General features: G+C 39.3%; 1 protein-coding gene across 1 annotated transcript in view; it reads left to right on the top strand.

Annotated features, from left to right (window-relative positions):
* The first annotated feature begins 17725 nt into the window (after nucleotides 1-17725).
* The window catches only part of LOC126176192 (organic cation transporter 1-like), a 180318-nt gene continuing 180085 nt past the window's right edge, over nucleotides 17726-17958 (top strand). The window contains exon 1 of the mRNA XM_049923336.1: nucleotides 17726-17771. Within this exon, the coding sequence (XP_049779293.1) occupies nucleotides 17730-17771 (42 nt within the window). The 5' untranslated portion in view covers nucleotides 17726-17729. The remainder of the gene's footprint in view (nucleotides 17772-17958) is intronic.

Genomic DNA, 17958 nt, shown 5'->3' with positions numbered 1-17958 from the left:
AAGTTTTTTATACCTTCCAAACGCCTGGGATAGAGAGGGATATATCAAGTTCAGCGGTTACCCTGAAAGTAACGATTAACGAGCACTCCATCAGGGATTAATCTCATAACAGGAAACACTGACCAGTGTGTATTATCCGACGATATTTTTATATGTTATTCAGATATGAAGAAACAGTGCAAACATCAATGCACTGACAAATTGAACAGTACAGATCATTATACTTGTTTATGAGTGCAACGCGGCAACTTTCGTTTTACTGCCCGACGTCTGTCAACACATGAGACAGATGACTTCAGGTTCAGATTCTTCATAGCATTACTTGAGTCATGTGGGGAGCGGAATCGTTATCAGAATATAATACAATATCTGTTTCAAAGTCGATACTGATTGATATACAGACCTGTGTCTATGTATAGCTATATCGTCTTCTGTACCAATAATAAAACCATAAAACAGTCATGTCTGTCTGTTTGAACATGCTAATCCCCAAAAGTACTACATAATTTTTTGTGAGTTTTTCACAGGTAATATGAATGAATCTTGGAGCAAAATATAGACAGTATTACATCAAAATTATAAAACGAAAAAAATGTATAGTAATTTAAAATTCTGACTAAAATCATCTCCTCAGCTAAGTAGTTCGGATGTTTAATCATCACGATGCAGGACACCAAAAGACCAATAGATGGTACTGTTCATTCCATAGTACATGATAGAACCAACATATATCGCTGTTAGTATTTTTTAAATCAGTTGCACATGTATTTTAGGAATTTAAGTCAGTGACAGGATTAAGCGCCACAGATTTATCTTTACAAATGCAAATTAACAGCAAATTAACTTAGCTAGGATGTACAGCTTTCCTGATACCTTTTTGTCTATTGAAAACTTAATGAGATTGCTTTGCTTCTTTCGATGGGTTTTCTGTATTTTCTTTGCTAGGAAAAACAAATTTGTTATGTTTGCTTTGAGATTTTGGGGCCTAGTCATTTCATTTACCTCTGGTTTGGTTTACACATAAAAATGCTTAGAAAATGGTCATGTCTTTCTAAATACACTAGAACACCTGAAAGATGGAGGGTTATTCAGTCTCAAGAATCCAATGAAGATCGTGAGGCGAGACTTTCTGTGGCTCCAGAAGAACTGGTTGTAACTCCTTCTGAATACGAGGCGAGACGCAACTGTGATCGAGTGCGTCATGCATTATCTCGCTCTTAAGAACCCTTCACTCAGAGTCTTAAAGTAACTTTTATTGAACATAACATCATAGAAGCAGAAATTCTGACAGGAATTGGCGCATACCCCAATTCTTGCATATTGCTAACAGTTTACCAATTCACCTTAAACATGTACGGTTCTCAGTGAGTTTATGTTATGCCATGACCACAAATAAAGCATAATGCTAAAAGCTGCATTTGCAGTCGTGGACTTTGGTGTCAGTTGCATTTCACATGGCAAACTCTGCGTGGCTCTCTCCAATTTTATTGACGCAAACAAGGTCTTCATTCATTCCCCTATCATATTACTTCAATGTGTACAAAGAAACTTTATAAGTCAAAAATAAATTCGAGCCGTAAGAAGTTTCAGCCACACTTCTAAATAAATACCAGAGCAACGCCAAATTTCTCGGCTAGTATATAATAACCAAGACTAAACTACAGATGTTATGACATCACATTCTCAAGATGGCAAAGCTAATATTGTTAAACAGAAGTGCCGGCCTTCATATACTAATATTGTCAAAAGAAAGGTGGGTGTAGGAAGAAAACAGAAGAAAAGAAAATAGCTGAAATATCCCCAGTAGCGGATATGAGTGAGCAGAAACTGGAAACAAAAGCTCATATGGCACATGATTCACATATGATAAATAAACGTGGATTGATTAAAGTATAAAGTGAAACAATTAATCAGTAACATCCATCACTCCTCATACATGAAAATCAAACAGAAATCAAACTGTTTGCTATTGCCAATGATTATTTACTTTCCTTCAACCCATAATCTGCTTACCTGACAGTGTATGAACCTACTTTGGAGTTTTCTGCCCATTTCTCTTTCCTTGAGATTTCGAGACACACAAATGAATTCACTTTTTACAGTTCTGTTGTTATACTATACCGAAAGTACCACTTCAAAACTTTACAGCTTTACATCTCTCTGTTGCCTGTATTTGTAGACATGAACTATAAAATGTTAGTCAATCTGGAAAAATTGAAACAGATAAATGCAAGAGATAACGAGTTTTCTGTGCTACTATAGGATGACAAGTCCTAATTTTAAGTTATTAACAAATATCTCTAAAAGTTCTAGACCAGTTTACTTCAGTTCTTTTCACAATGTTCTAACGGACATTTGGATCGACATAGACTATATGTGTTTCAATATATATATATATACTCTACATAAAGTGGAAATGCTGTTACCAAAGTCTCGAAAAATTCTTGACTGGCTTACTTCAAATTTTTGTGTGGTCTATATAAATATGTATTTTAACATACATAATACGTAAACAGATGTGATGTATAAAGGGAAAACGTTGTTACCAAAAATCTCGAAAATTTCTGGACAAATTTCTTTGAATTTTTACACAATACTCTAATGAACATTCACACAGACATAGATTGTATATTTGTTCAATGTGTGTAATACAAGTGATATAATTGTAACATGCAAAGAGAAAAGTAACAAAAATCTCAAATAAAAATATATGTAGCATATAATGGGGAAACGTTGTTACAAAATCCTCAAAAACATCCTGACAGACTAAGTTCAATTTTATATAAAATACTAAGATAAACCCTTTGACTGACATAGGGCACATACTTTTTAAACAAATTTACACCGGTTTTCTGTCAAACTGAATGCGAGAAAGAGAACGCTGTTCTGTGCTGTGAAAATATTTGGATTCGTTTTCTTTCTTGCAGTCAATTTCAACTGTAATAGCAGAACATTTAAACCATTAGACAAATCGTCTCTCAAGTATATTTTCTTTCTCATTGTATATAATTTCAAACAAAAATTGTATGCACAACAGAGGGACATTTTGTTTTCTTTCGTGCTGTCGGTTTTACAGAAAACATGAAAGTTATATTTTGGCTAGTCAGCTGAATCCTCCAAATCTTTGTAAATCTGCCCGCTAGCAGATTAAGAATGTGCAAAGTACTTAATGAAGCTATTGTTCTCACAGATTCAGCAGCTGTAGGGGCTTCTCTCACATATTATATACGAATGATCCCAGCCAATTTACCTATTCATTTTAACTGACTTCTACACCCAATCAAGGTTTACTTTGTAATAACAATAAACAAGGATCAATTTTAAGGGGTACAGGTAGGAGGGCAGAGAGGTGGGAAGGAAACAGACATAGGGAGGGGGAGGAGATGGGCAGAGAGGGGAATGAAGAGATGATGTGCAAAGAGAATAGGGGAGGAGGAGGAGATGGACAGAGAGATTGGGGAGGGTGGGGGAGGAGAGATTGGCGGAGGGAGTGGAGAGGAGGTAGGAATTTAGGATGTAAGTCCTATTTCTATCATCTTTATGAAGTGCAAAGAATTGTCAGTTTTACAAGTTTACTATAAAAGCAATAAACTGCTAATGGTGAGTAGTAAAATATTTTTCACTTACAGCTGCTAAGCCTTGGGTGTGTAGGCACTATAGTTATAAACGAAATGTTATGGAACTTTCAAAGTAAAAGGTTTAGTCTTATTCTAAAGTCATCTGCATTCTCACAGTATTTATTTCTAACTATAACAAACTGCATGCTATAGTGTATCTGTGGTATGATCTTCCATAGACAATTGATAGACCATTGTAGCTTATTCAGTTTATATTCGGAAATTGGATTTTTAGTGGAGTACATAGGTATTGGGGATACAAGAGTTTGATCTCAATGGGGTTGGGGGTCGGGGTCTGTTCTCTTACGTAAATAAAACGTCAATTTGCCCTAGTCTAATTTAATGACTCTCAAGTAAACAAATCGCTTACTTGGGTTCTGGCATGGTTTACTTAAAACACAATTAATGGCACATAACAATCATATTAATTAGCATAATTTATGATACAGGGTATCCACGCTGGGGTAACCTTGCTCTCATATTTGTACAGGTGTTAATGTCATTGCTGTCAGCCAAATGAGGTAACTGTAATTTTAATGCTCATGGTTAATGTTTAATATTAATGACCATACTTTATGATCCAAACAATGGCGGCTTCTCCATCCCCACTATTGTATTCTGTTCCTACTTCTCCTCTGCAACCAGTATTCCGACCATAATGACACTCTGGGTAAGCAGAAACCAGAGATGGGACTTCGCACAGAACAGTATTATCTAAAAGCACGCTGCCTGCTATTGCTGTTCACGATTTTGGGGTTCCATTTTTCCAATTTCCAGCACAATAGAGCGCCCAAGGATATTCTCTGCAACGAATGACAGCCATTAACGTGCTTGCCATGTGTCTACACCAACGTATGACACTGTTTACGGTTTTGGGGTAATTCATTATTGTTTTATCGATTTTCTCACACTTTTCAAGAAGATACATCTACATCTGTATCTACATGACTACTCTTTAATTCACAGTTAAGTGCCAGGCAGAGGGTTCATCGAACCCCTTCAAACTAGTTCTCTGACGTTACAGCCGGCCGGAGTGGCCATGCGGTTCTAGGCGCTACAATCTGGAGCCGAGCGACTGCCACGGTCGCAGGCTCGAATCCTGCCTCGGGCGTGGATGTGTGTGATGTCCTTAGGTTAGTTAGGTGTAATTAGTTTTAAGTTCTAGGCGACTGATGACCTCAGAAATTAAGTCTCATAGTGCTCAGAGCCATTTTTTGACGTTACACTCTCAAACAGAGCGCGGGAAAAGCGATCACAAATCTTTCCTTGCATGTTCTGATTTTTTTAAATTTAATTATCATGATCATTCCTTCCTACGTGAGTGGGCGCCAAGAAAATATTTGCACACTCTGAGGAGAAAGTTGGTGATCGACATTTCATGACAAGATCCTGACGCAACTAAAGACAACATTGTTTTAATGATTGCCACCCCAATGCACATATCATATCCGTGGTACTCTCTCCCCTATTTCACTATAATACAAAACGAGCTGCCCCTCTTTCATCTTTTTCGATGGCCTCCGTCAATCCTATGTGATGCGGATCCTACATCGTACACCAATACTCTAGATGAGGGCGGACAACCCTAGTGTCAGTAGTCTCTTTAGCAGACCTGTTGCGTCTTCTAAGTGTTGTCCCAATAAATCGGAGCATTTGGTTTGCTTCTGTGACACTGTCTATGTGATCGTTCCAGTTAAAGTTATTCGTAACTGTAATCTCTAAGTATTAACTTAAATTTACAGCTTTTATCCCGTAACCGAAATTTAGCGGATTTCTTTTAGTAGTGTGGATGACTACACACTGTTCATTGTTTAGAGTCAATTGCCACTTTTCACACAATATATATGTCTTGTCTAAATCGTTCTGTAATTTGTTTTGATCATCTGATGACTTTATAACACGGTAAATGACAATACCATCTCTAAATAATCTAAAATGACTGTTCAGTTTGTCTCCCACGTCGTTTATGTAGATCAGGAAGAGCAGAGGGCCTATATTTGGAAAACACCGGGTACCACTTCTGTTTTATTCGATGATTTTACCTCGATTACTACGTACTGTAGTCTCTCTGATAGAAAATCATGAATCCAGTCATACAACTGAGACGATACTCTGTAGGCACGCAATTTGATTGTAAGTCGCTTGAGAGGAACGGTGTCAAAAGCCTTCTGGAAATCTAAACATATAAACCAATTTGACATACCCTGTCGATAGGTCTCATTAATTCGTCGGAATAAAGAACTAGTAGTATTTTACAAGCATCATGTTTCGAAATTCGTGATGGCTGTTTGTCAGTTAACCATTGTCTTAGATGCAACTGATTATTTTCGAACACAGCGTACGTTCCAAAATCCTACCACAAATCGATGTTAGCGATATGGATCTGTAATTCAGCGGATTACTCCTGTTTCCATTCTTGAGTATTGGTGTGACTTGTGCAACTTTCCAGTCTTTGGATACGTATATTTCGATGAGCAAGCGGTTGTATGTCATTGTTAGATATGGAGCTATTGTATCAGCACACTCTGAAAGGAACCTGACTGGTACACAGTAAGGTCCAAAAGTTATTAAGTTATTTAAACTCTTTCATGACACCGAGGGTACCTACTTGTAAGTAATGTTGGCAGTCGTTCTAAATTCAAATTCTGGAAAATTTACTTCGTCTTCTTCGGTGAAGGAATTTGGGAAAGCTATCTTTAGTAAGTCTGCTGTAGTAGCACTGTCAGCCGTGACATCACCATCGTTACCCCGCAGTGAAGGTATTGATTGTTTCTTATTGCTGGTACACTTTCCATACGACCCGATTTCATGACAGACTTTCGTTATGGAAACTATTAAAATCTTTTCGCATTGAAGTTCACGCTAAATTTCGAGCTTCTGTAAAACTTCGTCAATTTTGGGGTTTTAGTTTTGTTTGAAATTTGTCACCCTTTTTTCGTTTCCTCGCAACAGTGTTCTTATCTGTTCTGTGTACCACGGGGAATCAGTACCATATCTTATTAGTTTATTTGATATATACCTCTCAATTGCTGTCGGTACACCGAGCGAGGTGGCGCAGTGGTTAGCACACTGGACTCGAATTCGGGAGGACGACGGTTCAATGCTGCGTCTGACCATCCTGATTTAGGTCTTCCGTGATTTCTCTAAATCGCTCCAGGCAAATTCCGGGATGGTTCCTTTGAAAGGGTAGTGCCGGCTTCCTTCCCCGTCCTTCCTTAATCCGATGAGACCGATGACCTCGCAGTTTGGTCTCTTCCCCCAAACAATCCAATCCAAATGCTGTCGGTACAATTTCCTGAATATAAACCACAGCTGGTCTATGCATATTTAGTCAGAATGAAAGGATTGGAGACTATCTCTTAGGAGTGCGTCAAGTGCATTTTTATCTGCTTGTTTAAATAGATTTATTTTTCGTACATATTTCATGGTTTTTGATGTTACGCTATTTAGTCTACCTACAAGAAGCGTGTTGTCACTAATCCCCGTATCCACCATGATATGCCTATTTGCTCGGGATTATTTGTTGCAAAGAGGTCAATTTTCACAAACGACTTACACAATGGTGGGCCCTGGAGGTAATTGTTCGAAATAATTTTCTGAGAATGCTTTCAGAATGATTCCCGGAGACGTTTTATGGCTAACACCGACTTTAAACGTGTATTTTCGGCAATGTATGGATGGTAGATTGAAGTCACAACCACCTTCATTTGTATGAGTGGGGAACCTATTTGAAATGAGATTCAAGTTTTCTTCGAACTCGTTCACTAACTAAATCATGTGACTACAGTTGATACAATCATCTTGAGAGATTCAGCAACTGTTTAGATATTTACGATAATTTTCATTTATTTTTCCGTCCCAGTTGCACATTTTCATTAAATTAGTTGTTTCGATCACTCTGGATCATCGTCAGATCTTGTAGTTGCATAAGTAACCCTTGTCTACTCAGAACCACAACCACACGCCATTGTACGGTCACTAAACCCAGTACTCTGATATTTGGTTCTGAGTGTAGAAGGCTGGTTGTTGGCGCAACGTTTAGCTCTGAAGATGATCCATAACGGTCGAAACATGTAATATCATAACACAGTGCAACTGAGATGGAACAATAAACGAGAATTATCATAAATCGTCTTAGTCAGGGGCCGGTAAAACGACCCAATTATTAATTTATTTTGGCTATCAAGTATAACCTCTATCCATACTAACTCAAAGGAACTATCCATTTCCTTTTCACTAGAAGGTAAAATACTTCTATCATCAATGAGCGCGTCAGCACCAACTGTATTTAATCCATCTTTCCTCAACACGTATTGGTCATTTGTAAAATTTCGGCTGAAATTATTTCTGTCTTTAGAAAGCTTTCTGTATCTTTAATGATTTGAGCTTCAGTGCTCTCTTTTAGCGTCTGGAGCTCTGATTCTTTTCCAACACAGCTACCAACAATTTACAACTACAAAAACGATTACTCATGGTCTACGTTAATGTGTTTGTCCTGCACCCTTTTAAACTGACGGCCGTTCTGTGGTTTCCCGTAACTTTCTAAACTAAAAAACCGCCCAGTCTCCTCCACACAGCCTCCGCTACCCACGTAATCGCTTCCTGTGTCTAGTGGACCCCTGACCTATTAAGCGGCACACGGAAATCCACCACTTTGTGGTGCAAATCGAGGAACCTGCAGCCTATAAGGTCGCAGAACCGTCTGAGTCTTTGATTGAGACCCTCCATTCGGCTCTGCACGAAACGATTACAGTCGGTCTTGTAGACGATATCGCAGACGGTGAGCTCTGTCTTCATCTCGCAAGCAAAATTGGCAGTCTTTACCACTTGAGATGGCCACAAGAAAAATTCAAATAAGGGACTTTAAATGTTTAACAAAATATAACACCACTGTTCATGCCCTACAACCACACCAATGTATGACACTTTATTCAGTTTCGTAGCTATTCTGCAGGTTTTATCACACTTTTCAAGAAGATACATACACATACAGAACAACAATAAATAAATATTGCACCCGCAATTGAGCTGTTGCTACACCACGGCCGGCCGCTGTGGCCCAGCGGTTCTAGGCGCTTCAGTCCGGAACCTCGCTGCTGCTACGGTCGCAGGTTAGAATCCTGCCTCGGGCATGGATGTGTGTGATGTCCTAGGGTTCAAATGGCTCTGAGCACTACGGTACTTCACATATGAGGTCATTAGCCCCTAGAACTTAGAGCTACTTAAACCTAAGTAACCTAAGGACATCAAACACATTCATGCCCGAGGCAGGATTCGAACCTGCGACCGTAGCGGTAGCGCGGTTCCAAACTGAAGCGCCTAGAACCGCTCAGCCACTGCGGCCGACAGGTTAGTTAGGTTTAATTAGTTCCAAGTCTAGGGGACTGATGACCTTGGATGTTAAGTCCCATAGTGTTTAGAGCCGTTTGAACCATTTGAAAGCACCACGGACAATCGGAAACCCTTGATTTGAAAAGAGCTAAATTATGGAACAGGTCCCTCCAACTGTCCGCATTGCGTCGTGTTGATTAACCGGCAGCTACCATGCACGCGTACATGCCCTCTGTGTAGCCATCCTGCACACATTCCAGCCCCCAACCGCCACTGCCGCTGCTCGCAACTGCTATTGCGTAGCACTTGGGGATGGAAACTTCCACCACTGCTGGGATAGCATTGTATTAATTGCAACATCTATGCTTAAATGAAACACCATACTGTGTTATGTCCCCGTAGCGTGCAAAAGTATTCTGCCTGATATGCTCTTTGCGTTCTCTGTCATGTGTATGGACAGTCAAATTTATGTGTGTGGATATCACAACGCTTCAGCCAACGCCATCACGTGAAATAAGCGAATTGAGATCCTCCCCTCCACCGACGTATGAACACAAGGAAGCGATGGCTGCGGCATTGATCCTCCATGTTTCCCACGTTCACAGATGTTTCCATGCCGGTGGGTTGGAGACAGTGGGCAGGTAAAACCACAGTGTAGTCAGAGTAAAAATTTACTCGAGGATTCGCTTCCATTTCAGCGATGTGAAGTCTGATTAAATGTATACAGACACATTAACGCGAGAAGTGTCTACCGTTCACATCGCGTGCTGTACTTAACCCAGCTCCACCAGCTACGACAATCGAATGAGGGTCAGATAGCCACCCCGCGCATGTAGACGTATGGTGCTTGCACCATGCATGGATAAACGCATTAAGAGTATAGGCTTCGCACTGCCTTGACCAGAAGGAAAGTTGCTCACCCCACCCACCTCCTGCCAGTCGCCCAGTAGGAGACTAGTGAGATGGCAAATTGACTATCCGTTGATGCAGCGACGCTGAGAGAGATCATTGTGTGCTTGTCGCCTAAATGAATAATGATGGGTTTGGACACTTCCTTATGTAATCCTCAACATACTTAATTTGCAATTCATATTAAAAAAAACAGATAAGACAGAGTACCTACCACACGCCTTTCAATGGTTTTATATTAGCGAAGCGTATATTCGATATCAGTTGTTTAATATCTGTATGCGAACCCACAGAAGCGTTAATATAGGCTCAATTCATGCTAACCCCTTAATAGCGTGAAGATGCAGCATTTACATGAAACAAAACATCACTTCTATGTGACACAAACCCTTACAGGTCTTCAGATGTACGTGACCTAAAATGTTTACGAAATTCACGTCTGATTGCGGTTTGCAAATTCTGTTATCGCTCCCTCATTTCGACAGAACGATCATCGTCGAATGTATAAATTATGAACTGACTTTCCAATTATGGTATATGGATCACATTGCTTTTAAGTTTAGCTCTCGCAGCGACACTCCCAAAAACTGTCATGTCGTTTTCCTCAGCTGTTAGTACCTTCTGTCTTCATACTATTCATGAATGGTACCTGGAAAGAATATCTGCCGCAAACCTCCACAATTTCCTGTTGTTGTCGTCATTTTACGAGACAACTGTAAGATACTGTGATCTGTTGACGAACGTGTTTTGTTGGCCGCTTGTTCGCGGATGATAGCACTTTTTCCCATATTCTCGCGCTTAAGAAATGCCCCTTTAAAACCAAAGTCTGTGATGTAGTATTTTCGTCTCCAAGAGCCGTCTTATGGATTTTGAAATCTAATTTGCTTTTCACATCCAACAATTCTCTCTCTTTTTGGCCTACAAAAGTAACCTAATTAGAAGTTCCTAGTAGTCTTATAGCCATCTACCGTATCATATAAACTGACGTGACTGCTTAGCAGGTCAGCAACAAACAATCATGTAAAGCTATGTTATCAGTAGTAGTGTTCAGTAAACCAGTTCTTTTGTGGGTGGATCTACTTTCTCTCAATATACCTGCAAAATGAATCTGAGCCCGACATATCCTTTTGCTCTATACATCCTACCTTTAGCTGGCTCCAGTTACTCACTTGCAGGTATATTGCGGTGTATAATGAATCTGACATAGTGCAGAGGATATCTAGCCTGTTTTTCTTTAGTCATCTGTCTTCCGACTGGTTTGATGCGGCCCGCGTCGAATTCTTCTCTTGTGCCGCAGTGCCCGCCTTTTCATCACAGAGCACTACTTTCAGCCTATGACCCCAACTACTCAACTATTTGTTGGATGTATTCAAATTCTGTCTTCCTCTACAGTTTTTACCCTCTACAGCTCCCTCAAGTACCAATGATGTTATTCCCTGATATCTCAACAGATGTCCTATCATCCTGTCCTTTCTCCTTGACAGTGTTTTCGATATATTACTTTCCTCGCTGATTGTGCGAAGAACCTCTTTCCTTACGTTATCAGTTCTCCTAGTTTCCAACATTTTCCTGTAGCACCACATCAGCAGTACTTCTGTTTTCTGTTCTCTTCTATTCCGGTTTTCCCACAGTCCATGTCTGACTATCATACACTTCTGTGCTCCAAACGTACATTCTCAGAAATTTATTATTGAAAATAAGAGCGTTGTTTAATACTATTAGACTTCTCTTGGCCAAGAAAGCCCTTTTTGTCAGTGCTAGTCTTCTTCACATGTCTTCCTTGCTCTGTCAATCGCGGTTTCTTGCGAGATAGATAGTAGAATTCCTTAACTTCAACTACTTCGTGATCACCAACTGTGGTGTTCAGTTCCTCATTGTTCTCAGTTATGCTACTTCTCGTTACTTTCATCTTTCTTCCATCTACTCTTAGTCGATATTGTGAACTCATTACAGTGTTGATATCATTCAACACATTCTGTAATTCTTCTTCACTTTCACTCAGAATAGCTATCATCAGTGAATCTAAACACTGATATCCTTACACCTTGAATTTTAATCCAACTCTTGAACCTTTCTTTTATTTCCGTCATTGCTACTTCGACCTACGCACTGAACAGCAGCATGAAAGATTACACCAGTGCTTTTAATCCGTGCACTTCGGGATTGATCTTCCACCCGTATTGTTCTCTAAGTTCTTGTCCATATTTTATATCTGTCGTCTTCCCCTACAGCTCACCCCTGTTATTCTCGGGATTTGGAACATCTTGTACATTTACATTCTGGAACGCTTTTTCTAAGCCGGCAAATCCTATGAGCGAGTCTTGCTTCCATTATCGACCGCAACATCAGAACTGCCTCTCTGGTGAATTTAGTTTTCCTAAAGCCAAACTGATCGTCGTCTAACCCATCTTCAATTTAGTTTTCCATTCCTCTGTATATTCTTGTCAGTAGCTTGAATGCATGAGCTGTTAAGCTGATTGTGTTGTAATTCTCGCACTTGCCGGCTATTGCACTCTTGGGAATTCTGTCGATTATTTTTTTTCCGAAAATTTTGTTGCCACTTCTTCCAATGATTTTAGAAATTCTGCCTTATTTGATTTTAAGTCTTCCTAAGGTTTTCTGAATTCTGATTCTTATGCTGGATCCCCTATCTCTTACCTATCGACTTCTGTTCCTTCTTCTGTCAAGTCATCAGATAAGTCCTCCCGCACATAGAGGCACCGAGTTTACTCTTTCCACCTATCTCCTCTCTCCTTTCCAGTTAACATTGGAATTCCTATTTCATTCTAAGTGTTTCTGCCTTTCCTTTTAATTTCAACGAAAGCTGTTTGGAGTTTTTTGTGTGCTGAGTCAGTCCTTCCGACAATCACTCCCTTCTTCGATTTCTCCAAATTTCTCATGTCGCCATTTGTCTAGCTTCCCTGCGCTTCCTATTTATTTGATTCCTAAGTTACCTGCATTTCAGTATTCCTGAATTTCCCTGAACATTTTTAGTAATTTCTTCTTTCGTCGATCAACTTTCTTCTATTAATAATGATTTCTTCGCAGTTACCTTCCTTATACCTATGTTTCTCTTTTCAACTTCTGTGATTGTCCTTTTTAGAGCTAATATCTGATTTAGGAATCTAGCTTGACAATGATGTAATCTAACTGACCTCCTGCTCTTGTTATTCTTGAACAGAACATTCGCCATTACAATCTGACATTCAATCGGTCTTTCTTTTCTCTCATTCCTTACCAAGCCCTTATTTCCCTGTAACCCTTTCTTCTAACCCAATCGCCAACGACGATTAGATTTTCCTCTCCTGTTCAATATCCTAATGTACTTTCTCTATTTCTTCATCTTCTTGTTGCGACGTCGGCATACATACTTGAACTATTGTTGTTGGTGTTCCTTTGCTGTCGGTTCTGATGAGAACATCAGACTGTTCGAGTAATTCACCCTGTCCTACCTGCTTATTCTAAACTGTACACCCGTTACACTATTTTCCACTGCTGTTGATGTTACTCTACGTTCATCTGAATAGAAATCCCTGTCCTCCATCCATTTCACGTCACTGACGCCAGCTATGTCTAAATCGAGCCTTAGTGTTTCCCTTCTCAGAATTCCTAGCTTCTCTACCACGTTCAAACTCCTTACATTCTACGCCAGGACTCGTAGAACTTTGTCTTCTCGTTGGTTATTCAGTATTTTTCACATGGTCAACTACCCATTGGCTGTCCCTTCCTGGAGATCCGATGGGGGGACTAGCCCTGAATCTTTTGCCAATGGAGAGATCTTCATGACACTTTTTCAATTACAGGCCACATGTCCTATGTATACACGTTATGTGTCTTTAATTCAGTGCCTTCTGCGTCCTCATGCCGTTGATCATTGCTGATTCTTTCGCCTTTTAGGCGTAGTTTCCCATGTCAGATGCAAGAGGTAACCCGAACCTTTGTCATTTCCTCCTTCCTCTTTGACAAGACCATTGGCAGAAGACTTCCGTCGCTATTGTTGATGCGTTATGAGCAATATTTAGATTTATTTACTTTCATGTCAACTATCAAACACTGCAACACCAAATTCCCTACAGGTCAATTCGCAAGTCGTCACTGTCTTCTTATAGGCAGCTCCATCACTTGCGACAGCCTACATCTATACAAATACCCTTCAAGCTGCTTTGCAGTCCATGGTGGAGGGAAACGGTCCCAGTATCATCGGTTACCCTTCTATGACACTCTCACGCACTGGTTGTCTGTATACTTCTATACATACTTGAATCTTCCTTGTGTCTCGTTAGAAGTACGACGTCCTTTATGTTAAATACTCAGAAAGAGTATACCAATATAATACGATTCTAGCATAACCAAAAGAAGTATACCGAATTAATATGGTTCTAGTAGCCTCATGATGCGGCTGCTTCAGTCTGGTGAAGTTGGCACCCGACTTTCAATAAATTTCAGTTGTTTTGAGAGTTCCTGTTTGATGTGCTATAATACTCGAATTCTCTGTGGAACATTTGAATCGTTCTGCAGAATTTTGCGAAGAAAGCAGTAGTACCCAAGATATTTTAATATTGTAAAATGTGCCAATTTTCAAAAAAGAATTGTGATCACAATTCCGAATACTTCGTCTAATGTTATACTGAAATCTCTAATAGCATTTTCTCGGCAGATAGCAGTCTATGAGAAAACTGCAATCATGAGGGACCCGTCTTCACTACTTGAGCAGCTGGCTATAGGCTACGGTTCTAGAGGTCTCCGTACATAATTTGAATTACTGTAAAGTTGGCATCCGACTTGCCCGAACGATGTGGAGAGGTGGTTACAACACTGAACTCGTATTCGGAAGGACAATTGTTCAAACCCACGTCTGGCCATCCAGATTTGGCTTTCTGTGATTTCCCTAAATCGCTCCATGACAATATTGGCATGGTTTCTTTGAATGTGCACAGCTGATTTCCATCCCCATCCGTGACACAATCCAAGCTAGTGCTCCTTCTCTAATGACCTCGATGTCGACGGGGCGTTAAGCGCAATCTTACATATTTTTCCGCTCTTGATAGATTTTCTGTAGTTCTAGAGTTCTCTGTACAAAATTGAAATATATCCCCAGAATTTCTAAAAAAAATCTTTAAAACCCTAATGACGGTTTTTTGTGCAGATATGACGAAGGCGTGCTGAAAGTAATGCCTAAGAATATTTTACTCCGTTGTCAATATCGGTTGAAGTATTGTATGTCACGCACATTACTCGGTTGACTTTCATACTTCGCTGACGGACTTGCAACCCTCTGTGACAACATAGCTCCATATTATAGCTTGTAACATAACGACGTGTAACGTAGCTACGTCGGTGCGACAGTAGCTTTCAGGAAACTGAAAGTACGATTTTTAATAATAATTCGTCGACATATGAGTCACGTAAAGTTGGCACCGGACTTTCGAGATGAATATTTGTTTTAGAGTTCTTGATAGACACACTGTACTTTAGTTCTACAGTTCTCTGTACAAAATTTGAGTAGTTCTGTAGACTTTCGAGATAAGAAACGATACTGTCCGAGAAAACTTTAATCTTCTGAGAAAAATAAATTGCCGAATTGACGAAACTATATTGATCACAATTTTGAATACTTTGGCTAAAGTTCTACAGAAAACACTCACGATATCGTCGTCTGTAGATAACAGTTTATGATATAATTGCAATAATGACGTACCCACTTTCACTACTTGTGAAAGTGGCACCCAACCTTCGAGAGAAATACATTTTTTTAGAGTTCTTGATAGACATGCTACAGTTTTAGTGTCATCTGTACGCGATTTTAATAGTTTTGCAAAATTTTATGACAAAATTATGATCACAATTCTGAATTTCTGAATTGATGATATAGAGGAGGGCATACAAGTACAGATTTGGGACCTAGTTCACTGGTGATCGATTCTTTTTTCGAACCATTTTTCTTCACTGGGTCACCGCTTCTTTTTCATCTGATTGCATGCTATATGTATTTTAGATAAATTTCCTGAAAAAAGTATCATCTACACGGAAGTATTACTACTGCACAATAAATTCTTTAATCATCTGATCTACAGTCGTTCACCGTTCACTTTGTCGCAGCTACGTAGTTGTAGCCAAAAATTCAAACAACTCACATGTATGTAGCATGTAAGGTGACTCGTTCCACATCATTTTCACATAAATCGTACAATCTACCTACGTGACACAGAATTTAATCAAATAACTTCATGGCAGCGCCTGTGGCCCAAACAGAAAAATTGCTATACCGTTAACTGTTTTTTGATCATCCTTCCATTGCAAAAAAGAAGCAGAAAATAGATAGGGAATCATCCTAGATTTCAATCTTCGTGCTCGTATTCGTATAAAATTCGATTATCAATATGCACCTTTTATCTTACTACCCATCAAAAACATAGTTTGTAACGCCTAGTAGCAAAAAACATATTATGTAGTAACGAGAAAATCATATGTATTATATTTTGTTATTGTATAAAATTATGTATTTTTTTATTATTTATTTTAGAGAATATCTGTGTCGGCGAGTAATGAAACCGCCACAGACGATAAATATCAAACAAAGATTAGAATATGTGACTAGTATATAATACATGACGAACATTAATTTCTCTGTCTTCTTCTTCTTGGAGTTAAGCGAGTAGGATATCCTGTGACGTTGTATTGTACGCTAGCGTAGCATTCTTTTCTCAAGACTGAAAGATGTACGCCATTACGTGCGCATTTTAAAGGTGTGTAACAGTTAACGTATTTAAATGTTTGAATAGAGTTATTTAAATGAAAACTTGCATTATTAATTGTTATAGCTTGCTTGCATATTATCCCATCCTGTTGAGACATTTTTCAGTTATTTAAATATTATCTGTGGCGCCGAGCTGCGCGGCGAACGAAAGAGCCGCTGCCACGGCGTATTCAAACTACCTCAAATAGAATCTATCATACCGCAAGGAAGCGGGAAAGTAATAGTGAAATAATATTATTTCTTTTAGCTTCCGGACTCGCAGTGCAGAGCAGCAGATTTTTATGATGTGTTGCAGGTTGACGCGGGCTGCTGATAATATATAGCTAACAGTACAAAAAAGATAATGTACCTTCAAAATCTAATAGGAATCTTGCTGTGCTCGGTTCTGATCTGGCAAACTTTATAGTGAAAACGTATTTTTTCAATAAGAGTCTCATGTTCTTGTGCTAGTCGTGGTATTGAATGGTGTTTTACCGAGAAACAAAATCCACTGCAAAATCTTGTTGTTGAACAATCATACGAACTGTAACATCAGTATTCATAACAAAGTAATTTTCATTTTCAATAACTATAAAGTAGGGAAGATATGTTGATTTTTAGAATGAGTTAGAGTCACGAAAAATGTTCCTTTAATAGAAGGCCAGATACAGAACAATAAGAACTCAATATATTCTGTTTTGTTAAAAAGTAATGATGATAAAGAAATTCATAGCACAGCATTACTAAAAGATATTTCGCTGCTCTTTTCATATAATAATAATAGAAAAGAGTGACACGAACGACGCGAAAAGTTACGTGTTTGCCTTCACCCAAATATGTTTCACCATAACGGCGTGTATTAATGTTTTGAAAAATTCTTTTCCACCTCTGAAATAGTAATTATGGCGGACCTAGCTTCGGCTAGGTAGCTATTTGCCGGTTCGCTATCACGTTACTAAACAAGTATTTGAGGCTCTATTTTAGGCAGCAATGATAAACTGTGACGCACTAGGCGGTATTACGCGCGAAGCGAAGATGATACGACGTATCAGAAAATGTTGGCAACAGTCGTTACTGTTTACACGTCGAAATGTGTTTTCACTAAACCTCGCACACGGAGCAGTCACACGTCGTTAATGCCACAGGATAAACGCCACGACGACCCATTTGTTGTACAGGTAAGAGCAACTGGTCATGACGGACGCTCCGCGACTTAGAGGAATAATTTTTACACTAAACACGATTATTTGTAATAGCAAAATGATTTCAAAATACGTTCTCGACTGTTGTCTTTGCCCTGCACGAGCTATCCATATAGACGGCCGTTACTTAAACTACGGGATATTGCGTATCTGTTTTCCCGTA

This window comes from Schistocerca cancellata, chromosome 3 (genome assembly GCF_023864275.1).
Source record: "Schistocerca cancellata isolate TAMUIC-IGC-003103 chromosome 3, iqSchCanc2.1, whole genome shotgun sequence".
Lineage (NCBI taxonomy): Eukaryota > Metazoa > Arthropoda > Insecta > Orthoptera > Acrididae > Schistocerca > Schistocerca cancellata.
This window is presented reverse-complemented; position numbering and strand designations above follow the sequence as displayed.